Source organism: Pseudophryne corroboree, chromosome 1, assembly GCF_028390025.1.
Source record: "Pseudophryne corroboree isolate aPseCor3 chromosome 1, aPseCor3.hap2, whole genome shotgun sequence".
NCBI classification, from domain to species: domain Eukaryota; kingdom Metazoa; phylum Chordata; class Amphibia; order Anura; family Myobatrachidae; genus Pseudophryne; species Pseudophryne corroboree.
In genome coordinates, this window is record NC_086444.1 from 1,126,530,055 (window position 1) to 1,126,554,618 (window position 24,564).

The window sequence follows — 24,564 nt, forward strand, 5'->3', positions numbered from 1 at the left end:
TCGGATTTACTAAAATCCGTTGGATATAGGCTCAACAGTACCCGATGGGGGATAAGGCGCTAACCTGTAGCCCCTCCCCCAGCTCCGGGAGCCATCTACTGCTGGTGTTCCTGCCCTGGAGCTGCATTTCACTCTCCCTCACTCCCTGACTGAGATTTTGGCGCCATCTAATTAAGGGCATGGAGACGATGGGATACAAGGAAAGGCTTGAAAGACTAGGCATGTTTACATTGGAAAAGCGGAGACTAAGAGGGGATATGATCAACATCTACAAATATATAAGGGGACAATACACAGAGCTTGCGCGGGACCTGTTTTTGGTTAGATCAACACTGAGGACTTGTGGACACTCGCTCAGGTTAGAGGAGAGGAGATTCCGCACAATACGGCGTAAAGGCTTTTTCACGGTAAGGACAATACATGTTTGGAATTCCCTGCCCGAGGGAGTTGTAATGGCGGAATCTGTCAACACCTTTAAGAATGGGTTAGATAAATTCCTAATGGATAAGGATATCCAGGGGTATGGTGCATAGTCATGCATTATAGTTACTATAAATAGGGATAAAATGCAACGGCTGACAGCAGCATCAGTCAGAAATTTTAGTCAAATCATCATGCATAGGAGACCACAAATAGGTTGAACTTGATGGACAATTGTCTTTTTTCAACCTCAGATACTATGTTACTATCTTCACTACTAGCTGGGCTGATCTCCGGGACTGCAGGGTCTGCCTCCTCTGTAAAGCCGCCTGTCTCATCAGCGCTGTGCATTTACAGGCACTTAAGTACTCTACATGTTATTTTAGACAGTGTTAGTTAAGAACAAGTGTACTGCTATCTGAATATTTGGTACAAGTATTCTGTGATATAAATCCAGTAACTACTGTGCATAGTTATATCTATACTCATACATTTTATTTGTAGATTACTAGTCCAGTGCAGTTTTATTGTTTATAAGTAACAACTTCTGCATTGTACACTGAGTGTGCCTGTAGCTGTTGTGTGGGATTCCATTCTCCTGTATCACATATTGCTATCACTGTACCCTGAGGGGCTAGGTGCGTCTAGGTCCCATATATATATATATATATATATATATATATATATATATATATATATATATATATTTATATAGTGGAAGAAACGAGGCGGCACTCAGAGACTTTTCACTTCTATGATATATTTGTGAAAATGGTCACATCAACGTTTCGGGGACCTGGTCCTCTTCTTCAGGATAACAGTGGTGCAAAACAAAAGTGTTTAAATAAGGTTGGAAACACTTACCCCCTGACCCCATTCAGTCACATGCTGCGGCGTTTCTCTCTGGCCGCCCGCTCAGGACTTCCGCCCGGCTCACTAGCGCCTCGACGGGACCAGAAGTGACGTCACGGGAGCGAGTCGCGTCACCATGGCAACCGCTCGAGGCATACTTACTGTCTGAGCGTCTCCTCCTGGTCGCGTCTCCCTCACTTCCGCCCAGACGTCCACCAGTACCGCGGGATCTGGAGCCACATCACGGAAGCCAGCTGCGTTACCATGATAACGCTGTCTGCTGTGAGTAAACATAATACAAGACAATACGATAAGTGACAAAGTAAGATGACATGAACAGGTCAATGTGAAAGTGACATATCATAATAAAGTGCTGGTGCAAGCTACAAAGCAGTTGAGAACAACAATTAAAAACAACAATTAAAAACATCCAAAAGTGCAACAAGAAATGTACATAATGACACCTCTAGTATTATAATGACCTACTAATACATATCAAATATGGCAACAGCTTCCTAAAAACTCAAACATTTATTGGTGCCCCATGACTTATGGAGAAACGGTGAAAGCACGAGCGCATAGCGCCCATACTGCATAGCTTCACCTTTCTAGAATACTGTTGGCCAATTACTGCTGGAATGTTGACGGAAATCACAAAAAGTTAATTAACCCCACATTTTCATTAGACCCCCGGGTTGCAGAGTATTCAGCCTGTGGATCCACATGGACTCCAGCTGCAATAATTTTCTGCCCCTGTCGCCCCCCCGTATCGAATCAGGGACATGATCGATGATGCGATGTTTGAACGAGGCCATGGAATGTCTGAATGTCATGAAATGTTTGGCCACAGGTTGATCGCCACTACCTGATGCCAAAGCATTTCGGATGGCCAGTCTGTGCTGGGCCATTCTGACTTTAAACTGGCATTCCGTCTTGCCAATGTAGTACCGCCCACATGGGCAGATGATGGTGTAAATTACAAACTTCGTACTTCATGTGAGTGGCCATTTAATTTTGTAATTTTTCCCTGAAAAGGGGTGAGCTATGATGGTTCCCGGTGACATATGGGAACATGTTGTACAGCCAGTACATTTAAAACAGCCATTGCGCCTGGTCAAAAAGTGTGTGTAATTTACTCTAAGTTTTGCCATGTCAGTTTTGACTAAAATATCCCTGATACTTTTGCCTTTTTTGTAACTGGGCATAATACGCTTGTCATGTAGCATCTTCAGATCGGGGTCTGATGCCACTATTGGCCATAGCTGTCTAAGTTGGTGTTGCGTGTCCCTACTCGCCACATCATAATCACACACCCAGGGAATAATTTTGGACATGTCTCTGGTGCGCTTAGGCCTCACTAAGATGTCTTTCTGTGTAGCTTCTGCTTTCTGTCGGGCTGATCGTACCAATGTCCGAGGATAACCTCTGGCCAGAAATCTGTGTTCCATTTCATTCAACTGACTTGCCCTAATGGAGTCACTATTGTTGGCCCTGCATACTCTCAAAAACTGAGAGTATGGCAGGCCCCTGATGGTAGATATAGGGTGAAAACTGTCATATCGCAGAATCGTATTGCGATCGGTGGGATTTCTATAAAGGCATGTGGTAATTTTGCCCTCCTGTAATTTGATTAAAATGTCAAGAAAACAGATTTCCACTGGGGCTGCTGGTCATCGTGAGTTTGGCTGGACTATCTGACTGGTTGTGTGATTCAATCAATGAACCCAACTCCTGTATATCACCACGCCAGAAAATCAACACGTCGTCTATATAACGATAATAAACAAACAATCTGTTGGCAATGGCCTTATTAGCTAGAAATAATTCATGCTCTGTTTCCCACATGAAGGCATTAGCGAACGAGGATGCCACGGAAGACCCCATGGCACACCCTGTTCGCTGCCTGTAGAACCTTCCGTCAAAGATGAAGAAATTGTGCGTCAGGGTAAACTGTAACAGCTCAATTAATAAATCAATATCTGGCCCAGTGTAATGCACATTCCCCACGTCTAATTGTGGGGAATGTGCATTACACTTGGCCAGATATTGATTTATTCATTGAGCTGTTACAGTTTACACTGACGCACAATTTCTTCATCTTTGACGGAAGGTTCTACAGGCAGCGAACGGGGTGTGCCATGGGGTCTTCCGTGGCACCCTCGTTCACTAATGCCTTCATGTGGGAAACAGAGCGTGAATTATTTCTAGCTAATAAGGCCATTGCCAACAGATTGTTTGTCTATTATCGTTATATAGATGACGTGTTGATTTTCTGGCGTGGTGATATACAGGAGTTGGGTTCATTGATTGAATCACACAACCAGTCAGATAGTCCAGCCAAACTCACGATGACCAGCAGCCCCAGTGGAAATCTGTTTACTTGACATTTTAATCAAATTACAGGAGGGCAAAATTACCACATGCCTTTATAGAAATCCCACCGATTGCAATACGATTCTGCGATATGACAGTTTTCACCCTATATCTACCATCAGGGGCCTGCCATTCTCTCAGTTTTTGAGAGTTTGCAGGGCCAACAATAGTGACTCCATTAGGGCAAGTCAGTTGAATGAATGGAACACAGATTTCTGGCCAGAGGTTATCCTCGGACATTGGTATGATCAGCCCGACAGAAAGCAGAAGCTACACAGAAAGACATCTTAGTGAGGCCTAAGCGCACCAGAGACATGTCCAAAATTATTCCCTGGGTGTGTGATTATGATGTGGCGAGTAGGGACACGCAACACCAACTTAGACAGCTATGGCCAATAGTGGCATCAGACCCCGATCTGAAGATGCTACATGACAAGCGTATTATGCCCAGTTACAAAAAAGGCAAAAGTATCAGGGATATTTTAGTCAAAACTGACATGGCAAAACTTAGAGTAAATTACACACACTTTTTGACCAGGCGCAATGGCTGTTTTAAATGTACTGGCTGTACAGCATGTTCCCATATGTCACCGGGAACCATCATAGCTCACCGCTTTTCAGGGAAAAATTACAAAATTAAATGGCCACTCACATGAAGTACGAAGTTTGTAATTTACGCCATCATCTGCCCATGTGGGCGGCACTACATTGGCAAGACGGAATGCCAGTTTAAAGTCAGAATGGCCCAGCACAGACTGGCCATCCGAAATGCTTTGGCATCAGGTAGTGGCGATCAACCTGTGGCCAAACATTTCGTGACATTCAGACATTCCATGGCCACGTTCAAACATCGCATCTTCGATCATGTCCCTGATTCGATACGGGGGGGCGACAGGGGCCGAAAATTATTGCAGCAGGAGTCCATGTGGATCCACAGGCTGAATACTCTGAAACCCGGGGGTCTAAATGAAAATTTGGGGTTAATTAACTTTTTGTGATTTCCGTCAACATTCCAGCAGTAATTGGCCAACAGTATTCTAGAAAGGTGAAGCTATGCAGTATGGGCGCTATGCGCTCGTGCTTTCACCGTTTCTCCATAAGTCATGGGGCACCAATAAATGTTTGAGTTTTTAGGAAGCTGTTGCCATATTTGATATGTATTAGTAGGTCATTATAATACTAGAGGTGTCATTATGTACATTTCTTGTTGCACTTTTGGATGTTTTTAATTGTTGTTTTTAATTGTTGTTCTCAACTGCTTTGTAGCTTGCACCAGCACTTTATTATGATATGTCACTTTCACATTGACCTGTTCATGTCATCTTACTTTGTCACTTATCATATTGTCTTGTATTATGTTTACTCACAGCAGACAGCGTTACCATGGTAACGCAGCTGGCTTCCGTGATGTGGCTCCAGATCCCGCGGTACTGGTGGACGTCTGGGCGGAAGTGAGGGAGACGCGACCAGGAGGAGACGTTCAGACAGTGAGTATGCCTCGAGCGGTTGCCATGGTGATGCGACTCGCTCCCGTGACGTCACTTCCGGTCCCGTCGAGGTGCTAGTGAGCCGGGGCGGAAGTCCTGAGCGGGCGGCCAGAGAGAAACGCCGCAGCATGTGACTGAATAGGGTCAGGGGGTAAGTGTTTCCAACCTTATTTAAACACTTTTGTTTTGCACCACTGTTATCCTGAAGAAGGGGACCAGGTCCCCGAAACGTTGATGTGACCATTTGCACCATTTGCACAAATATATCATAGAAGCAGTGGCGTCAGAACATTTTTAGGTTGGGGGGGGCCAAGATAGTTTCAGTTTGGCGTCCCTAAATATCTAAATGTCGCCCCCTCTGTGTTATACCTCATAACAAAAATCGAAAGAGACATGGCAAGAGAGAGAGACCTGGAGAGAGACACATGGAGAGAGAGAGATAGGGAGAGAGAGAGAGAGAAGTATATAATCAGCAGCAGAATGTGTGCCCAGGAGAGCAGTTACCTGGAGGTCTCCAGGAGGGGGTTGCATTGTCTCTCTGGCCAGGCAGCGGTTCTGCAGGGTCTCTGGCGGGTTACCAGGCCATCACTCACATGTAGGCAGTAGTCCAGCAAATATTTGGTGGCTGTGGCGGGAAGGGGGGAGATAGGCGGGAGGAGTGGAGGATAGGCAGTGACAAGGCGGCTGATGCACGATGGTATAAGGCAGGGCGTAACTAGAACTTTGTGGTTCCCATAGAAATATGTTGACAGGGCCTCCCCTGACCCCTGCTGTTGTCACTTCAATGCCCCTCGGGGGGGCAGGAGAGAGTAAGAAAGACAAAGCGGGTATCAGGGGTAGAGAGAAAGAGAGAGGGGTGCGAGAAAGAGAGGGAGGTCAGGGAGACAGAGAGAGAGGGTTTCATGGAAAAAAAAGGGAATAAGCAAAAGATAGGAGCGAGAGAGAGAGAGGGTGTGGGTATACACTAGGTGACGGGGAAATGCCGGCGTTGAACGACATAGCGTTCAACGATATAGTGTATACACACTGATCGTTATCGTTCAATGATAACGATCAGTGACATTACCGCTGGCATTCCAGAACACGCGGCACAGCCCAACATTGACGGGTTAAGCTACATGTCAGCTCAATATTGGTGATTGCTGAACGGCATGCGGGAGATCGCATCGTCCATAGGTCACCGATATTGCCCCCATACACACTGGACGATATAAGCCTAAAAATAAACAATAACGACATTTATGTCGTTATCGTTTATTTTTTAGGCTAAAATTGCCTAGTGTGTGCCCCCTTTAAGGGAGAAAGAAAGTGACAGGGAAAGAGAGAGAGAGAGTGTGTCGGGGAGAGACAGTGTCAGAGAGAGCGTGATACTCAGAGAGAGAGGGAGACTGTCACGGGGAGTGAGAGTGAGGGAGAGACAGTGTCAGGGAGTGAGAGGAAGAGACAGTGTCAAAGAGAGAGACAGAGTGTCAGGGAGAGAGAGAGACAGTGCCATCAGGGAGAGAGAGCTAGACGCAGCATCATTGAGAGAGGGAGAGACATTGGGCTAGATGCATCATCGCTTGGATAGTGATAAAATGGAGAGTGAAAAAGCACCAGCCAATCAGCTCCTAACTTCCATGTCACAGGCTGTGTTTGAAAAATGTCAGTTCGGAGCTGATTGGCTGGTACTTTTTCACTCTCCATTTTATCACTTTCCAAGCGATGATGCATCTGGCCCATTGTCACAGAGAGAGAGTGCCAGGGAGAGAGAGTGCCAGGGAGAGACAGTGTCAGGAAGAAAGTGAGGGAGAGAGTGAAGGAGATGATGTCAAAGAGAGAGAGTGTAGGGAGGGGACAGAGAGACAGTGTCAGGGAGAGAGAGGAGAAAGAGAGAGGAGGGGGGGGGCAGCCAGAGATACACTACCTGACTAGTCTAAAGCATACCTCCCAACTGTCCCTATTTTCACAGCACAGTACCATTTTTTTGGGTCCATCCTGCTGCCCCTCCCGCGGGCCACAGTGTCCTGCGGTGGGGGGCAGTTGGGAGGCTCCCTAGCACTCGCTGCTCTGCTCAGTTCAGAGCAGAGCAGAGGTGAATAGACGCTGTGAGCATGCGCACAGCGTCTATTCCAGTGAGGCAGAGGGACTGGGGGCATGGCCAGCAGCTCACAGAGCACTGGCCATGCCCCCACTGTGATGGAAATGGAAGGCGTGGCTCACGATTGCGTCATTCACGTGAAGCCATGCACTCTTTATGGTAGGCCATGCCCCCTTTTCAGCGCCGCGCAGCTTCGCCGCGCATGGAGTCCTGGGTCAAAGCCACCAGATGTTGGGAGGTATGCTACAGCATAAACTCCCAGACCCAGCCTCACCCCCACAGCTGTCCTTCACAGTGGGTGGTCCGGGGAGGCTGAGAACGCAATCTGTGCTGAATCACGCCATTGCAGTCCTTCCTCCACTATTCAATGGCGCCAATCAGAGCACTGAATAGCAGGGGTGGAGCCGCGATGATGCGATCGGGTGTCCATACCCCTGAACTGTTCACCTCCAATGAGACCATGCCCCCTGTAATGCAGACCCAGCTACCCCATTCCACATGGGCTAGCCAGCCAGAAAGTCAGCAAGCCTGGTGCAGCCCCATGGGATTCTAGAGTAGGGCTGTAGTGACCCCCACACCCTTTCTCCCTGGGGCCTCTCAGTCTGTGCAGCCTCAGGCAGACTCCCCTGTGGCCAGCAGCACCAGAAGCCCGGGAAAATGACCCCTAGTTGATTGCTAGCTGGGGTCACCAGCGCCTAGATCCCCTTCACCAGGAAAACCTTTCCCCATAATGCCTTGACTGAGGAACTGTTGTGAGGAGGAGAGCTGGGAGGACCCCTGTGCTGGAGTGAGGGCTGCCTGCAGCGGTGCCTCATGATCAGGACCCTGGTGCTGTTGGTGATCCCGCTGAGGAGGCGGCGCGGAAGATCCAGCGTGGACCAGAGGAGCTCTGAGTGAGTGTGATCCCCCTACCTGTGTGCAGATGGCTTGCCAGGAGACCCGTAGCGAAGAACAGGGACAGTACAGGCATCGGCTAGGAAAGCCTCACCTGATGAGGACCCGACCCTGGGCTAGTACTGTCGAAGGAGCCACCGCAGTGCAGAGGCTGAGCCACTGTATGGGGGAGGAAGTGGCACAATGTGCATCCCGCACTGGTCCCCAGTGAGGATGAGGAAGCAGGGAGTGCGGCAGCGGTATTTCACGTGACCTGACCATCTGCCGCTCCTCTGGTGCAATTGATAGGCGCCTCTCTCATCTTTGCGGGGGGCGAGCTGCCCCCTTGCTCCCCCCCCCCCCCCCATTCCGACTCCCTGCATAGAAGTGAAAAGTCTCTGAGTGCCGCCTCGTTTCTTCCATTGCATACCACCTGTTCCCGGTTGGGGAGGGCACCAGAGCAGCATCAGTCCAGCATTGGACTTTGTGGAGTGCCGGAGCAGCTGCATTCTCTCTCTCTCTCTCTCTCTCTATATATATATATATATATATATATATATATACAAAGTCTACTAGGACCGGCACTCCCCCATCCAGCTCTCAATGCTCAGGTGCCCTCTTAGATGAAGATGGATAGATTGAATGGATGAAGCGGTACTCCGAGTCTGTCAAATTCAAATGTATTTCACACAAAGTGATCCAACGTTTCGGGGTCTATGCTCCCCTTTGTCAAGATGTCTCCGAGTCTGTCAAATTCAAATGTATTTCACACAAAGTGATCCAACGTTTCGGGGTCTATGCGCCCCTTTGTCAAGATGAACTTTGTTCACCTTGACAAAGGGGCGCATAGACCCCGAAACGTTGGATCACTTTGTGTGAAATACATTTGAACATGACAGAGTGCCGCTTCATCCATTCAATCTATATATATATATATATATATATATATATATATATATATATATATATATATATACAGTATATATATATATATATAGTGTTACGCAGAATATACAATTTGGTATTTTTACTGTGTGTTTCAGTCACCTCATACCGCTTAAATCCTCTGTTCGTGTCCTGTGTTTACTGTCACATAACATAGGTTTTTTTTTGCAGGTACAGGTTGAGTATCCCATATCCAAATATTCCAAAATACGGAATATTCCGAAATACGGACTTTTTTGAGTGAGAGTGAGATAGTGTAACCTTTGTTTTTTGATGGCTTAATTTACACAAACTTTGTGTAATACACAAAGTTATTAAAAATATTGTATTAAATGACCTTCAGGCTGTGTGTATAAGGTGTATATGAAACATAAATGAATTGTGTGAATGTACACACACTTTGTTTAATGCACAAAGTTATAAAAAATATTGGCTAAAATTACCTTCAGGCTGTGTGTATAAGGTGTATATGAAACGTAAATGCATTCTGTGCTTAGATTTAGGTCCCATCACCATGATATCTCATTATGGTATGCAATTATTCCAAAATACGGAAATATCCCATATCCAAAATACGCCTGGTCCCGAGCATTTTGGATAAGGGAGACTCAACCTGTATTGTGTTTGTCTGGCTATATTGTACTGTAATGCTCTAATGCTAAATTACTTAAAATGTCTGCCACACAGGGCGGGAAATTCACGGATGCTTCTGCATCCTGCAGTACTGGCACCACGGATTTACTTGAGGGGGAAGTTTTAGCTGCTGGTTCAGGCGCTGAGTGCCATACACCCAATCATCCTGCAGCACCTGTGGTCAATCAGGACCCACCTTGGGCAGCATTTTCAAGTATGCTGAGTACACTTGTGACACGTCTTATACCACCTGTGGGAGCTCCATTGCCATTGCAGCCACATATTGTCCCTGTAGTTAATCCGCCATGGGCGGATACTCTGTCTACCCAATTACGACAATTAAATCAATCCTTGGTTAGACAAAAGTCTGCCCCACGCCCCTCTGGGGCCAAGGGGTCGTCTAAACGGACGATTTCTTCATCATAATCCACTAATATTTCAGATATTTCTTCAGATGAGGATGGGGAATATACTGATCCGTCAGACACTGACTTCTGATTAGGAATCTACAACCCAGGTTGATGTTCCTGACCTAGTGGAGGCTATTAAGCTAAATCTTTAAATAGATGATGACATTGGCCCTCATTCCGAGTTTTTCGCTCGCTAGCTGCTTTTAGCAGCATTGCACAAGCTAAGCCGCCGCCCTCTGGGAGTGTATCTTAGCATAGCAGAATTGCGAACGAAAGCTTAGCAGAATTGCGAAAAGAAATTTCTTAGCAGTTTCTGAGTAGCTCGAGACTTACTCCTACACTGCGATCAGTTCAGTCAGTTTCGTTCCTGGTTTGACGTCACAAACACACCCAGCGTTCGCCCAGACACTCCCCCGTTTCTCCAGCCACTCCCGCGTTTTTCCGCACACTCCCATAAAACGGCCAGTTTCCGCCCAGAAACACCCACTTCCTGTCAATCACACTACGATCACCAGAACAATGAAAAATCTTCGTTAGGCCGTGAGTAAAATACCAAACTTTTGTGCTAATTTACTTGGCGTAGGCGCACTGCGTACATTGCGCATGCGCAGTTTGCGACTGATCGCTCCGCATCGAAAAAAAATAACGAGCGAACAACTCGGAATGACCCCCATCGAGCCTACTACTGCGTCTAAGAAACCTGATAAGTTCAAACGTTAGAAGGTTGCTAAGGTAGTCTTACCACATTCTCACCACTTAATTAACATACGTCAGGAATGCTGGTCGTCGCCAGGAAATAAATTTTCCCTGTCTAAAAAGATGCTAGCTCGTTATCCTATCCCTGCAGAGTTGAGTAACAAGTGGGAAACTCCACCACCGGTGGACTCTCATGTCGCCCGTCTTGTGGTGTTATCTACTCTGCCTGTCACCTCACTGGTGGAACCGACAGATAAGCGTGTGGAGGGATGCCTGAAATCTATTTACTCTCTTATCGGTGCGGTACATAGACCCACTATGGCAGTCTCCTGGGCTGCGAAAGGAATTGAAGCATGGGTTCAGGCAATTGAGGATGAGCTGCCCCAGGATTTTTGTGACACTTTCAGACAATATCTGTCTTATATTACCACAGCCTCCCACTATATTCAGGAGGCGGCCTCTGATGCAGGTGTAATGGCGGCCAAGGCATCTACTACGTCTATCCTGGCTCGTCGAATTATGTGGTTGAGGTCCTGGAAGGTGGACCTGGACTCCAAAAAGACGTTAGAGGTTCTCCCTTTTAAAGGAGATATCCTATTTTGGGAGGATCTGAACAAGATTGTAACTGACTTGGCTACTGCCAAGACTGCGTTTCTCCCAAGTACTAATCCATCTCCTCAGAAGGCTATGAGTACCACCTTTCATTCCTTTCGACCTCCAGGGAAAGCAAAGGGTCAGGCGTATCCGCGACAGGCTCGTGCTTCCAAATACACTAAGCCTAAATCTAAACAATCCTGGGCAGCCCGTCAGCCTGCTTCCAAACAAGACAAGCCTGCCGCATGACTGGAGGACCCCAGGGTGGGAGGCCGGCTTCTGCAGTTCGCCAAGGCCTGGTTAAAGATCACTTTGGATGCCTTGGTGCAGGAAGTTGTCTCTCACGGGTACGCAATCTCTTTCAAGAGTTGTCCCCGTCGCCAGTTTTGCACAATGGTTATCCCTGCGGATCCATTAAAAGTGCAAGCTCTACACTTGGTTGTACAATCCCTCCTGGATACAGGAGCGGTAGTGCCGGTACCTCTGTCTCAGAGAGGCAGGGGATATTATTCGACCCTGTTTCTAGTTCCGAAGCCAAATGGGTCCTTCCGGCCTATTCGCAACCTCAAATCATTGAACAAGTTTGTGAGAGTATCCAAATTCCGTATGGAAACTCTGCGCTCTATAGTGCTGGCCATGGAACCCAAAGACTATATGGTATCCCTGGACATACAGGATGCTTACCTGCACATACCTATTGCCATGTCGCATCAGCAATATCTGCGGTTTGCTATTGGCAACCTACATTATCAATTCCAGGCACTGCCTTTTGGATTGGCCACAGCCCCTCGTATCTTCACCAAGGTCATGGCCATGATGACGACTCTTCTCCGCTGTCAGAGAATCAGGATCCTGCCATATCTGGACGACTTGCTGATCCTGGCGAACTCCCAAGAGGTTCTCCTCAGTCATCTGGAACTGATGGTCCAATTCCTACAAGCCCATGGGTGGCTCATCAACTGGAAAAAGTCCTCGCTGGTCCCTGCTCGGAGCATGGTGCACCTGGGGGCACTACTGGACACACACAACCAACGATTGTTTCTGTCTTCAGAGAAAGTCTTGAAACTTCAGGACAGGATCAGATATTTCCTCTCTCGCCCAGAGTGTCGATACACTCGGCGATGCAAGTACTAGGCCTCATGGTGTTTGCTTTCGACATGGTAGAATACGCTCAATTTCATTCCTGCCCTCTGCAGAGGTTAATCTTTTCCATGTGGGATGGCCTGCCTCATCGGATCAGGTCTCAAATGATTTTCTTGACTCCGGAGGTTCGTTTGTCACTGAGCTGGTGGCTACAGGACCAACAGTTGAGCAGGGACCGTCCCTTCTGGATCTCCAACTGGGTCCTCCTGACAATGGATGCCAGTCTGCGGGATTGGGGCGCAGTGTTGGAGCAACACTCTCTCCAGGGTCGGTGGACTAGGGAGGAGTCTCTCCTACCGATAAACATTCTGGAATTGCGAGTGGTATTTAATGCATTGACACTGGCCTTGCCCCTAGTACAGAACAGGCTTGTTCAAGTACACTCAGACAACGCCACCACGGTGGCGTACATAAGTCATCAAGGCGGCGCTTGAACCCGCATGACAATGCTGGAAGTATCAAAAATCCTCCATTGGGCAGAACGCCATCTGCCAGCAATATCGGCAGTGTTCATCCCCGGAGTCCTCAACTGGGAAGCGGATTTCCTCAGTCATCAGGATGTTCACACCAGAAAGTGTAGTCTTCATCTGGAAGTCTTTCAACTCCTAGTGGACAAGTAGGGCCTACCAGATGTAGACCTGATGGCACATCATGGACACAATCACAAGGTTCCGGTCTTTGGATCAAGGACAAGGGAACCTCAAGCGGCATTCGTGGACACACTGGCAATTCCATGGAACTTTCAGTTACCATACGTGTTCCCTCCAGTGTCACTCCTGCCCAGGGTACTGCGGAAGTTCAAGCAAAAGATACTACTTCTAGTCACTCCAGCGTGGCCCAGACGGCATTGGTTCTCAGACCTGCAGGGACTATCAATAGAGTGTCCTCTTCTACTTCCTCAACGCCCAGATCTCCTCATTCAGGGCCCTTGTGTCTATGCGGACCTGGCCAGACTGGCTTTGATGGCGTGGCTCTTGAAGCTTCACTCCTGAGGGACAAGGGATTCTCTGAGGCAGTTATTCAAACTATGTTGAAGCCCCACAAACCGGCTTCTGCACGGATGTATTACAGGGTCTGGAACAATTAATGCTTATTTGCTGATTTTAATGATTTCAATAAATAACAGCTAAAAGTCATTCTATGCTTACTTTAAAGGCTTTTTTTCCTTCCTTCCGTGCAAAACTCTTCTAAATCAGAATTAGTATTGAGTCTTCCTGCATACGATGCATGTTTGACATCTTCCAACAGATTTCAATAACATTCAGGCCTGGGGATTGTGTATACTAATTCCAAAACTGCTTTTTGGCTGCTTTTGCAGTGCTTTGAATTGATGTCTTGCAGTAATATCCAATCTCTTCCCTGTTTCAATTTCTTTGCTGCATCGGGTCATTAACTTCTAGGATTTCTTGATATTTTATTAAATCTATTTTTCCTTCCACCTGGACAGTAATTCCTGTGCCTCTGACAGACCAACCACCCCAAACATAACACATAAGCTTTAGCAATGGTGCGTGGCCTTTTCTTCATATGATTTACCTGCTTTTCTCCAAACCACAATATCAACAGTTATGATGTTGTACGTGTTGGCGTCTGCAGAGTGTCGATATATTAAGAATTTTGAAATAGGAAATGTTGGCATTCTGCAGGGACCAGATTGTTATGCTGTGGGACGGGAAGGTTAGAGTTAGGCTACCGGGAGGGGATGTGTAGGGTTATGCACTAAAAGCAGTGACGTGAAATCGGTAAAGGCATGTGTGGCAGAGCCTCACCTGTCATACTGTACTCCAATATGTTCCAAAGTTGTGACTTTAAAAATGATTACAATAATACAAAGAAGATTTCTGTTATTTATAAATAACGTCTTTTTATTTTCGTCATAATTTGTATAGTCAAAACTCAATAAGTTTGCAGCGCTCTGCTGGAAATACAGGGACTGACAGGCACAGACCAAAGGTGAAACAGCTATGATCTGCTTCCCCTCTGTGATAGTCAGACACTGCTTGGAGCTGTGGACAAGCTCGAACTGTGGCTAATAATACTGCAAAACAAAGTACAAGGGGAGGAGCTATCAGATCTGCATCAGTGAGGGGGCGTGGCTTGATGCAGTGTCAGTGGAATTGTCTAGGAAGGAGAAGCTGATGATCAAGATGGTTAAAATGCTGGGAAGCATGCTGGTGAGTGAGTGTACTGCAGGGACAGGACAAGGGGGTCACAGGGTTGGACCCAGTGTCAGACTGGGGCATGAAGGGCCCTCCGGGTCAGGGTTGGATTAAGGGTGGTGTGTGCCCAGGCAACATAGATTGCGGGGGCCCCCACCTATGATTTCTGGCAAAGTCCTCGCCCCCCTCTCCTGAGGCCATGTCCGGCGGCTTGCAGTCACTGTCTCGCAGGATTTCCCTGTCCCGTGAGACTGACTGTGCAGGAGCTCCTCGGCGGCCGCTGTTACTGAACAGCTGAGCTGCCGTAGGAAGACTCCTAGAAGATGAAAGGTGTGGGGTGGGTGCGTAACTAGCCCTTTGTGGGCCCCACAGCAACATTTTGAAAGGGCCCCCCACAAGAACGAGGATGGGTTTGGGGTCAGAAAAGCAGAGGGGGAGGTGTCTGACAGAGTAAACAGGGGTAGAACCGGTGATAGGTACATGGGGGAGGGCTAGGTAAAGAGCAGTTGAGAGACACATGGGGGGCTAGGGAGAGAACAGGTGAGAAGCACACATGGGGAGACAGGAGGTGAGAGGCACACAAGGGGAGAACTAGGGAGAACAGGTGAGAAACACATGGGGGAAGGCTAGAGAGAGAACAGGTGAGAAGCACACAGGGAGAGAGAGGAGGTGAGAGGCACATGGGGAGGTCTAGGGAGAGAGCAAGTGAGGCACACAGGGGAGGGCTAGGGAGAGAGCAGGTGATAGGCACATGGGAGAAAGCGATGAGATGTACACAGGGGGAGAGGAGAGGTGAGAGGCACACAGGGGAGAGAGGAGGTGAGAGGCACACGGGGGGAGAGGTAGGGAGAGAGCAGGTGAGATTCACATGGGGGAGGGCTAGGGAGAGAACAGGTGAGAAGCACATGGGGCAAGGCTAGGGAGAGAACAGGTGAGAAGCACACAGGGGGAGAGAGGAGGTGAGAGGCACATGGGGAGGGCTAGGGAGAGAGCAAGTGAGGCACACGGGGGAGGGATAGGGAGAGAGCAGGTGATAGGCACACGGGAGAAAGCGGTGGGATGCACACAGGGGGAGAGAAGAGGTGAGAGGCACACGGGGGAGAGAGGAGGTGAGAGGCACACGGTGGGGAGAGGTAGGAAGAGAGCAGCTGAGATGCACATGGGGGAGGGCTAGGGAGAGAGCAGGTGAGAAGCACACAGGGAGAGAGATAGGGAGAGAGCAGGTGAGAGGCCCACACGGGGGTTGTAATAAGTCCCTATCTGTCTCTACCCTGCGGCGGTGGTGTGTGCTGATTCATGGGTGTCAATGCATGCGCTCCCGTCCCTGCTCAAACATGTCTCATCCACGCGGTGGTGGATTCTGGCCTGAGAACAGTTTGAACTTGTTGTAATGTGCGGCATTACGTCATGATGCCGCGTCGCACTTTACATGCGAATGCACTGGGAGGAGCCACATCCGCCTAGCAGCATTAATGAATGAGCAGACTGGCAGTGTTTCCAGTGTGACACAAGCTGCCAGCTGAGCTGGCTTCCATGTTGCAGCTAGAGAGCCCTCTATGGGGGTCATTCTGACCCGATCGCACGCTGCAGTTTATCGCAGCGGTGCGATCGGGTCAGAACTGGGCATGCACCGGTGCCGCAGTGCGGCGGCACATGCCAGACGGCCGAAGACCGTTGGGCCACTACGTTCGCCTCTGCCTGATTGACAGGAAGAGGTGGTCGCTGGACGGGGGGGGCGGAACGGTGGCGTTTGGCCGCCATTTCATGGGCGCGGTCCAGCCAACGCAGTGCGCCGGCGCATGCCAGACGGTTGTAGGCCGTCGGGCCACTACGATCGCAGGCAGAGGCGGTCGCTGGGCGTGGGGGAAGCGGAAGGGCAGCGATTGTCCGCTGTTTCGTTGGTCCACCCAACGCAGGCATAGCCGGACTGAACGGGGGGGCGGCCCGCTGCGGCTGCATGACGTCACACGCAGCCGCTGCGGGCCGGGGAGCTACTCCTAAAGTGCAAAAGCATTGCCGCTGGGTGATGCTTTTACACTTCTGCGGGGGGGGGGGGGGGGGAGTGACAAGCGGGCCGTGATAGCCCTGAGCGGCCATGCGGCTACGATCAACCCGGAATGACCCCCTATGTGCGGTGCTCTACATAGCTACGTAACATGCGTAATAGGGCTGCCCCTGGGTAGGGGGTGCTGTGGGACCCTTCCCTACATAGGTTGAACCCCCAGGTGACAGCCAGGATCCAGGCTGTGATGTTAGTTTTCATTATGTACTGCTGTGGAACTACAAGTCTCAGCATGTTCCATATATACTGCTGGGACTTGCAGTCCCATAACATAGAGGAATAGGGTGTAACATGAGGGAGATGGATCTCTGGCTGGGATGACGCCAGGTATGTGGGGTGGTCCCTGGTGACTGAATTTTTGCTTTTCCAGGCCGGCTCTCCCGCAGCTGCAGCTCTCCATGGCCGTTGTTGAACATTCTGAAGATGTCCCCTGGGCGGGCGTGATGACATAACATGCGGCACTGAGGAGCACACTTGCAGCGTAGGAGAGAAAGGCATTCTGCTTGCTGAAGAGCAGGCTCAGCCTCTTACTCTGTGAGTCTGCTGCCGCAACGTGCTGCCCCGTGTCCTAGCCGGCTCTTCACACAGATGCATTACTGTGAGGAGGCGTGGCCATGCTGAGCTGAGTAATGTATCTGTGTGTGAAGAGCCGGCTAGGACAGGACTTGGGGCAGGACGCTGCGGCGGCAGACTTTTTAAAGTAGGACTTGAGTCTCCGCAGTGATCTGGGGGTAAGCGCTCCCCCTCCCCAGTGCCTGCGCCTCTCATGATTTCATGATTTGGGGGGCATGCTGGCCGCTTGTCTGTCTCCCCCCCCCCCCTTCCCATTCTGACGCCTCTGGCTGCACCCACCAGAAAAGAGTTACAAAGTTCTTTCTCCCAATTACAAACATCCTGGTGGTGAAATGCGCGTATGCTATAAAAAACTAGATAAATGACTTCAGAAAGGAGGATGAAATAGCACTCTGCAGAATGTCGCACAATGAGTTCTGTTAGGAGGGATAAATTACTGGGTGGCACAAAATCCTCTCAGTACATTAGTGAAATGATTGCAACATTTAAAAGCCAAATACTTCTATTATTTGTCATTGTGTGGCATAGCTCAGAGAACACTTTCAGCCCTTGGCAAAAAACATGTGTGTCCTTCTATAACCTCCTGATAACATTCATGACCTTATGAACAAGTACAATGTATTGGATATTTCAGTTTTACAGAGAAATGTTTGTAAATTCCCTTCAGGCACTGTCATGTTAATTATTGTCTTGAGATACTGTGTTAATGACCTTTGCGATAATGCAATATGATGTTTTCCATTCTCTTATGTAAATACCTTTTTTTAGTACATTTATTAACAGAATAGTGATGGAGCCAATGTGCTTTTTTCATTTTGAACAGTTGTATTGTTGTGGTATGTTATAATGAAAAGGTAGAGCAGTGGCAGTGACACCTGGAGCGCCAAATATCACCAACCCCCCTGCGAAAACGGGATATGGCCTTGTAGGAAGTGGTCATGGTCTGACAGGAAGCCCCCATACACAATAATGTCACATTGCAGCACCTAGCTCCCGGTCATTGCGGAGGAGTCAGCATTTTGGTGTCAGGATGGGTGGCACCATGGTGCGATCTATTCCCCCCAACCCCCTTATTGGTGCTTTTGGGGAAGAGCATTGGCTTAATCAGAGATTCTTATTATATAGGCATTTTATCCCCACACAATGAAATTACCCTTGAAAAGCAGATGTAATAAAGTCTAAAGGTGCATACACACACGGTGAGATTCGGGGTAACCCTGATTGTCACTGTGCGACAGGAACTAAGTCGGTATTGCAAGCATATAATGACTGTGCCTGCGATACTGACTATGTACGATTTACGAAGTGTAAATCGAAGATGTACGAAGTGTCAATTATGACTATCTTTTCTACGAGATAGTCAAAATTTACTTGCCTGCACAGTCTATCTAGACTTGCGATGCCGACCACGCGGGACAGCGCATCGCACGGAACGGCATCACATTGGGTTCGCAAGGTCACTCACTTTTCTTACAATTTTGACTACAAGGTCAAAATCGTAAGAAAAAATCTCACCGTGTGTACACACCGTAAAAGTCTGCAGATACCTCAAATATTTGTTGAAAAATAATGAATACAAAATGTTGTACACTAATAGGGGGCGATTAAGTTTAATGCAATAGGCACAATGTTCCATTCTGGAACAACACAGCGGGCTAAATGTAATAACTTCTGAGTTGCTAGAGGCACCTACAGCCCCGAACCCATTGCAGATTATGCTTCTTTATTCAAGCAACAATATGCTGGGAAGATCGTGGAGTAAAATTTACTCTGACAAGTACAGGTAAAACGCGTAAGTTACTGTAAGATGACATGCAGGATTACCAATAAAAGGGGAGTTTGTCCTATTCTCGCATTCCAACTTTAGCTTATTCTGCGAAAGCGAGTTTGCTTCATGAAAGACTTTGCATGAATGCATACACCTGAGAAATCACAGATACAATTAGAAATGCCAAAAATCAATGTCAGTTTGTAATTAGATTACAAATGCAATTCAAGTGTAAATTTACCATGAAAACAGCTCGCACAAGGCAACTCGCACATAAATGGATTGACCCCTAAGAGTCTTACAGAAAGTACACTTTTAGAACAAAGGCCCTCATTCCGAGTTGTTCGCTCGCTAGCCGCTTTTCGCAGCAGTACACACGCTAAGCCGCCGCCCTCTGGGAGTGTATCTTAGCTTAGCAGAATTGCGAACGAAGTATTCGCAATATTGCGAAAAGATTTTTCTGTGCAGTTTCTGAGTAGCTCGACACTTACTCTTCCAGTGCGATCAGTTCAGTGCTTGTCGTTCCTGGTTTGACGTCATAAACACACCCAGCGTTCGCCCAGACACTCCCCCGTTTCTTCAGCCACTCCCGCGTTTTTCCCAGAAACGGTAGCGTTTTTTCACACACTCCCATAAAACGGCCAGTTTCCGCCCAGAAATACCCACTTCCTGTCAATCACACTCCGATCACCAGAACAAAGAAAAAACCTTGTAATGCCGTGAGTAAAATACCAAACTTCTTAGCAAATTTACTTGGCGCAGTCGCAGTGCGAACATTGCGCATGCGCAATTAGCAGAAAATCGCTGCGATGGAATGAGGGCCAAAGAGGGAAACAATACAGTCACAGCATAGGACACAGCGCCACCTAATGTCCCTCCAGTATAGCTTCCCATAAATATTCACCTTCCAGCTGTTGCTATACTCCCAACAATTGTTTTGGGGTTTCAAGGGTTGTTATGTTAAAAAAAGACTTTTCAAAATCTTTTTTTTAAATAATATTCATGAATTAAAATAAAAGCTATGAATAGATATAAATATAAAATATATATGAATATAAAGGCTGTAAGATAGTCAGCAAACTGCAATTTTAGTTCTTGTTTAAAGCCAGAATGCAATTTAATTTTGCATATATACATGTATGTATGTATGCATGTATGTATGCAGATGTGCCCTTATCTGCTATGGCTTTTGCATACATTAAAACTGGAGAATACTGAATTTGCCGTTTATTGTTATAAGAAGAAGGATATGCAGTTGTAGGTCGCCAAGGAATAATACAGGGGCAGATATGATGACCTTCACTGGCCTAAGGCCGGAGGGCACTGTGACTCCCACCCCTCTTGTAACTCCTTCACCCCTCTGGCTGTGCCTGCTGTGTGCCCCTTACCCCGTGTTTCCATGAGACAGCAGCTGTGCAAGTTCTACCTGCAATCCTGCAGTAGGGGGCAGACTCTGGAGTCTCCTCTTGGGCAGCTCGAGGTCTGATTCTGCTCGTCTCCATTCTCCACTGCCAGTCTACCAGCAGCAGTTCTCCCAGCAGTGCCAGAGCTGGGACAGAGCAGCTCCAACAGGGAGGGGTCCCTCTGAGCTTATCTGCCCAACCCTCACTGCGGGACTATACAGTGCCATCAAGGGCACCTACAGCTCTGCGGGACCCTGGTAGAGAGGGCATGGCCGAATTTCAGTGACGTGCGGTGGGGTGAGGCAGAGACTTTCCTGTCATACTAACGTTTGTGCCAGAGTTTTGACTGTATAAAGTATATGAAAAATACAAAAAAATTGTTAGAAATATTTTCTGTGAAATATTCGAATCAAGTCTATGGCAGGTGAAGCAGTGCCTCGTCTTCCTTTCTTTCCACACATCTCTGATCAAAACTTACCAAAGTTCCAGGAGTTTATACTGCTGCACCTGTGTATAATGCCCAGAGAGATCATGTATCATGCAGAGAGAAAGGACTGACTGCTGCGGCAGCTGCTTCTCACCCCAACACACAGAAGAGTGTGCTGGACTGGGGAGAGTGGCTCCTGCACTAGCAGTCAGTCCTCCCTTTCAGCAATGGGAAGGGGAAAGGCAGCGGGTAAAGAGTATCCCCCTGCCCTTGGCACCACTGAATGCCACAGTGCAGCAGTGTGCTCTGGTCAGGCAAGGGGAAACATGGAGGGAGTGGACCATAGGCATTCACCCCCTGTGCCCTTAATCTAACTCAGTATACTGCCGATGGATGTATTGATGTGTATGGTTCTGCATATGGGAGGAAATACATTATATTTGAGTACACTGTTTTGGAGTCATTTATGCTAATTTTCCATCCAACTCTTTATAAAGCTCCTACAGATGTGTCCCCGTTCATCTAACATGTGATGTGCACGCACATGCATAGACATCGCATGTAAGAATAGCGACACACTTGCCGCCGCTCTCTTACCGTGATGCGTATGCATCGCGTGTAAGATGTCCGCAGATACATCTGTACAGTATGTCTATATATGTTACATTTTACATTGATAGGCCTTATTGCCTTTCTTGTAGATGCTGAATATGTATTAACTAAAAAACAACCCAAATACAATTTTTTGACAATGCAGGCACATACATAAACTTTTTTCCTGTTCTACAGTAATTTGCTTGGGTTCCCTGTCGTTACAGAATGGTTTGGACAACTACTGCTTCCTGGTGTTTGCCGCGATCTGCTTGGTAGGTGCCGTCTATCTCTATTTCATTTTGCCTGAGACGAAAAACAAGTCTTTCATTGAAATTGACCAAGCATTTGCAAAAATAAATAAAATCTCTTCGGCACCGATGGAGCCCGAGAAGTGTTCGAGCAAAGAGAAGACGGTTGAACAGTTAGAGCAAAATGACTCTTGCGTGCCCAGCAGTGACCAAAACAATCTGGAAATGCAAAGAATAAGTCAGATGTGAAGTGCGTGGGTGCATTAATGTGATTGCAAGTCCCAGAAGTCGAGAAAAGTTTGGATGATGATGGTTGATGTCCTGCAAGCAGAATTATAGCAATGGCAACCATTTTAAATGATGTTCTCTTAATCCCTAGGTTTTTGTTTTTTTAATAAAATACATTGCTTATTTTAGATCTGGTCCTTAATTCTTGTAAACTGTGCAAATCTCTTTAACACACTGTTAAACATATAGGACTTTATTCAATGACATAATGACCTACACAGCTCTGTGGATCTGTGATCTACGATTTTCACTTGTGTCTAAATGGATTTAGCTGGGCGACAACAGGTCGTTCGCTGTAGGATAAGTATGGGAACATGGAGACAGAATTTTGGGCTAATCAGAGAGTACGCTGAGATCTGACTGATTTCAGATGGACCCTTTGTACCAGTGATGGGCTGGGGCAAATATATGCTGATAGTGATTACAATTACTTTTACAAGTAGGGTAGTGAGGCTCGAAGGTACAGAAAATTCTGAATAAAGGTGGAATTCCATTTGTTTTCATGCACTCAGTGTGGCCGCAAATAAGTTTGGCCATATTCAGAGTCCAAAATACAGTACTAAAGTTGTGTCATGTAAGGAATTGGTTTTTCAGTAGACTCAATCCTTTGCAAAACACCTTTCAAAGTCTGATAATGATGTAGTCTGAAGATTCTTTATGTGCGGTCTGCAAATATGCGCATTCTTGAGATCACGATAGCATGGATGTGCACAAATAAACAAGCCGGCTGTCTTCTAGATACTGCCTCAGCTGCAGACCCTAGATGCTGGGAAGGAATGCTGTGAAAACAGGGGAGAGGCTTCCCATGGTAAGAGCTTTCTGCTATCACAGTCCAGACTGCCAGTCCCAGGGGGAGAATACACCTCCACCTCGGACTGCCTGTACAGTTATGATTAGCAAGGAGTACTTCCAATGGGAAGCCACTGCCAGTGCAGTCACTGGGTTGACATATTTTACTTGGGGGAAGGGCCTGCAGCCCCTAGGTAAAATCTACCACTGTTATGCTACTCACATATAGCATGTACCAGAGTTTCCCAAACTCAATCCTCAAAGCACCCTAACAGTCCAGGTTTTAAGGATATCCATGCTTGGACATGTAACTTAATTAATACCTCAGTCAATTTGATTTAACCATCTGTGCTCAATAATAGATATCCTTAAAACCTGGACTGTTAGGATTCCTTGAGGACCGGGTTTGGGAACCACTGGCATATACTGTCCTTCAGTCTGAGCACTAGACTGGGCCTGTGGACAACTGGACTGCCACACGGGTGGCCAAAATAGACAACCTTTATTTACTGTTGCCAATGAACCAGTAGTGAGACTGACTACATTTCCTAATATTGTCCAATGTATTCTTGTGCATGTGGCCAGCTTTAGGGTGGTGTGACACTGGTGCTTTAAATGTCTTTATGTTTTCAACTAGACAAGATAAGTGTTTATAAAGTCTAAGCTGTTCCACTGTTGTCAGATTGAATTGAAAGGTTAAACTTTTCTCCTGTCACACTTGAGCAATTCAGCTTAAAATACCATTGCATGCAGGCAGGGCCACCATCAGGGGGGACTGCTGGGACTTCTGTCATGGGTCCGGACAGAGAAAGTGTACAAGGGAAAGGGAATGTGGGTGAATGAGGAAAGAAGGCAAGGAAAAAGAACCTGCCAACATTTTGCCCACATTACAGGCAGTCAAAATCATTCCAGACTGTCTGTGGCCTTACTGATTTAAAAACGAGATTTAAGGTAAGAACTTACCGTTGTTAAATCTCTTTCTGCGAGGTACACTGGGCTCCACAAGGATTAACATCGGGGTGTAGAGTAGGATCTTGATCTGAGGCACCAACAGGCTCAAAGCTTTGACTGTTCCCAAGATGCAAAGCGCCTCCTCCTCTATAACCCCGCCTCCGTGCACAGGAGCACAGTTTCGGTAACCAGTCCAATGCAGTAGCAGGTACCAGAGACGACAATCGCTAGTAGCCACATACACCACACACTCACTTTAGGAGAGGGTGTCAGCTGCTAATGCCATACCAACCCAAAGAAGCTAAGTGCGTCAGGGTGGGCGCCTTGTGGAGCCCAGTGTACCTCGCAGAAAGAGATTTAACAATGGTAAGTTCTTACCATAAATCTTGTTTTCTTCTGCGGGGTACACTGTGCTCCACAAGGATTAACATCGGTGATGTCCTAAAGCAGTTCCTTATGGGAGGGGACGCACTGTAGCAGGCACAAGAACCCGGCGTCCAAAGGAAGCATCCTGGGAGGCGGATGTATCAAAGGCATACAACCTTATGAACGTGTTCACTGAGGACCACGTAGCCGCCTTGCACAATTGTTCTAGGGTCGCACCACGGCTAGCCCAAGAAGGTCCAACAGACCGAGTAGAATGGGCCTTGATGTTAGCAGGAGCTGGAAGACCAGCCTGAACATAAGCATGTGCAATCACCATTCTAATCCATCTGGCCAAGGTCTGCTTGTTAGCAGGCCAGCCACGTTTGTGAAAACCAAACAAGACAAAAAGAGAATCAGATTTCCAAATAGA

At 47.5% G+C, this 24,564-nt stretch overlaps 1 protein-coding gene across 4 annotated transcripts in view; it reads left to right on the forward strand.

Moving 5' to 3' along the window:
- The window catches only part of SLC2A9 (solute carrier family 2 member 9), a 724,331-nt gene extending 702,175 nt beyond the window's left edge, over nucleotides 1-22,156 (forward strand). For 2 of the 4 annotated variants that reach the window (XM_063923094.1, XM_063923104.1), the window contains one exon: nucleotides 21,717-22,156. In XM_063923094.1, the coding sequence (XP_063779164.1) occupies nucleotides 21,717-21,989 (273 nt within the window). In that variant the 3' untranslated portion in view covers nucleotides 21,990-22,156. The remainder of the gene's footprint in view (nucleotides 1-21,716) is intronic. The other 2 variants (XM_063923114.1, XM_063923122.1) reach the window with 2 other exon arrangements.
- The last annotated feature ends 2,408 nt before the right edge of the window (nucleotides 22,157-24,564 follow it).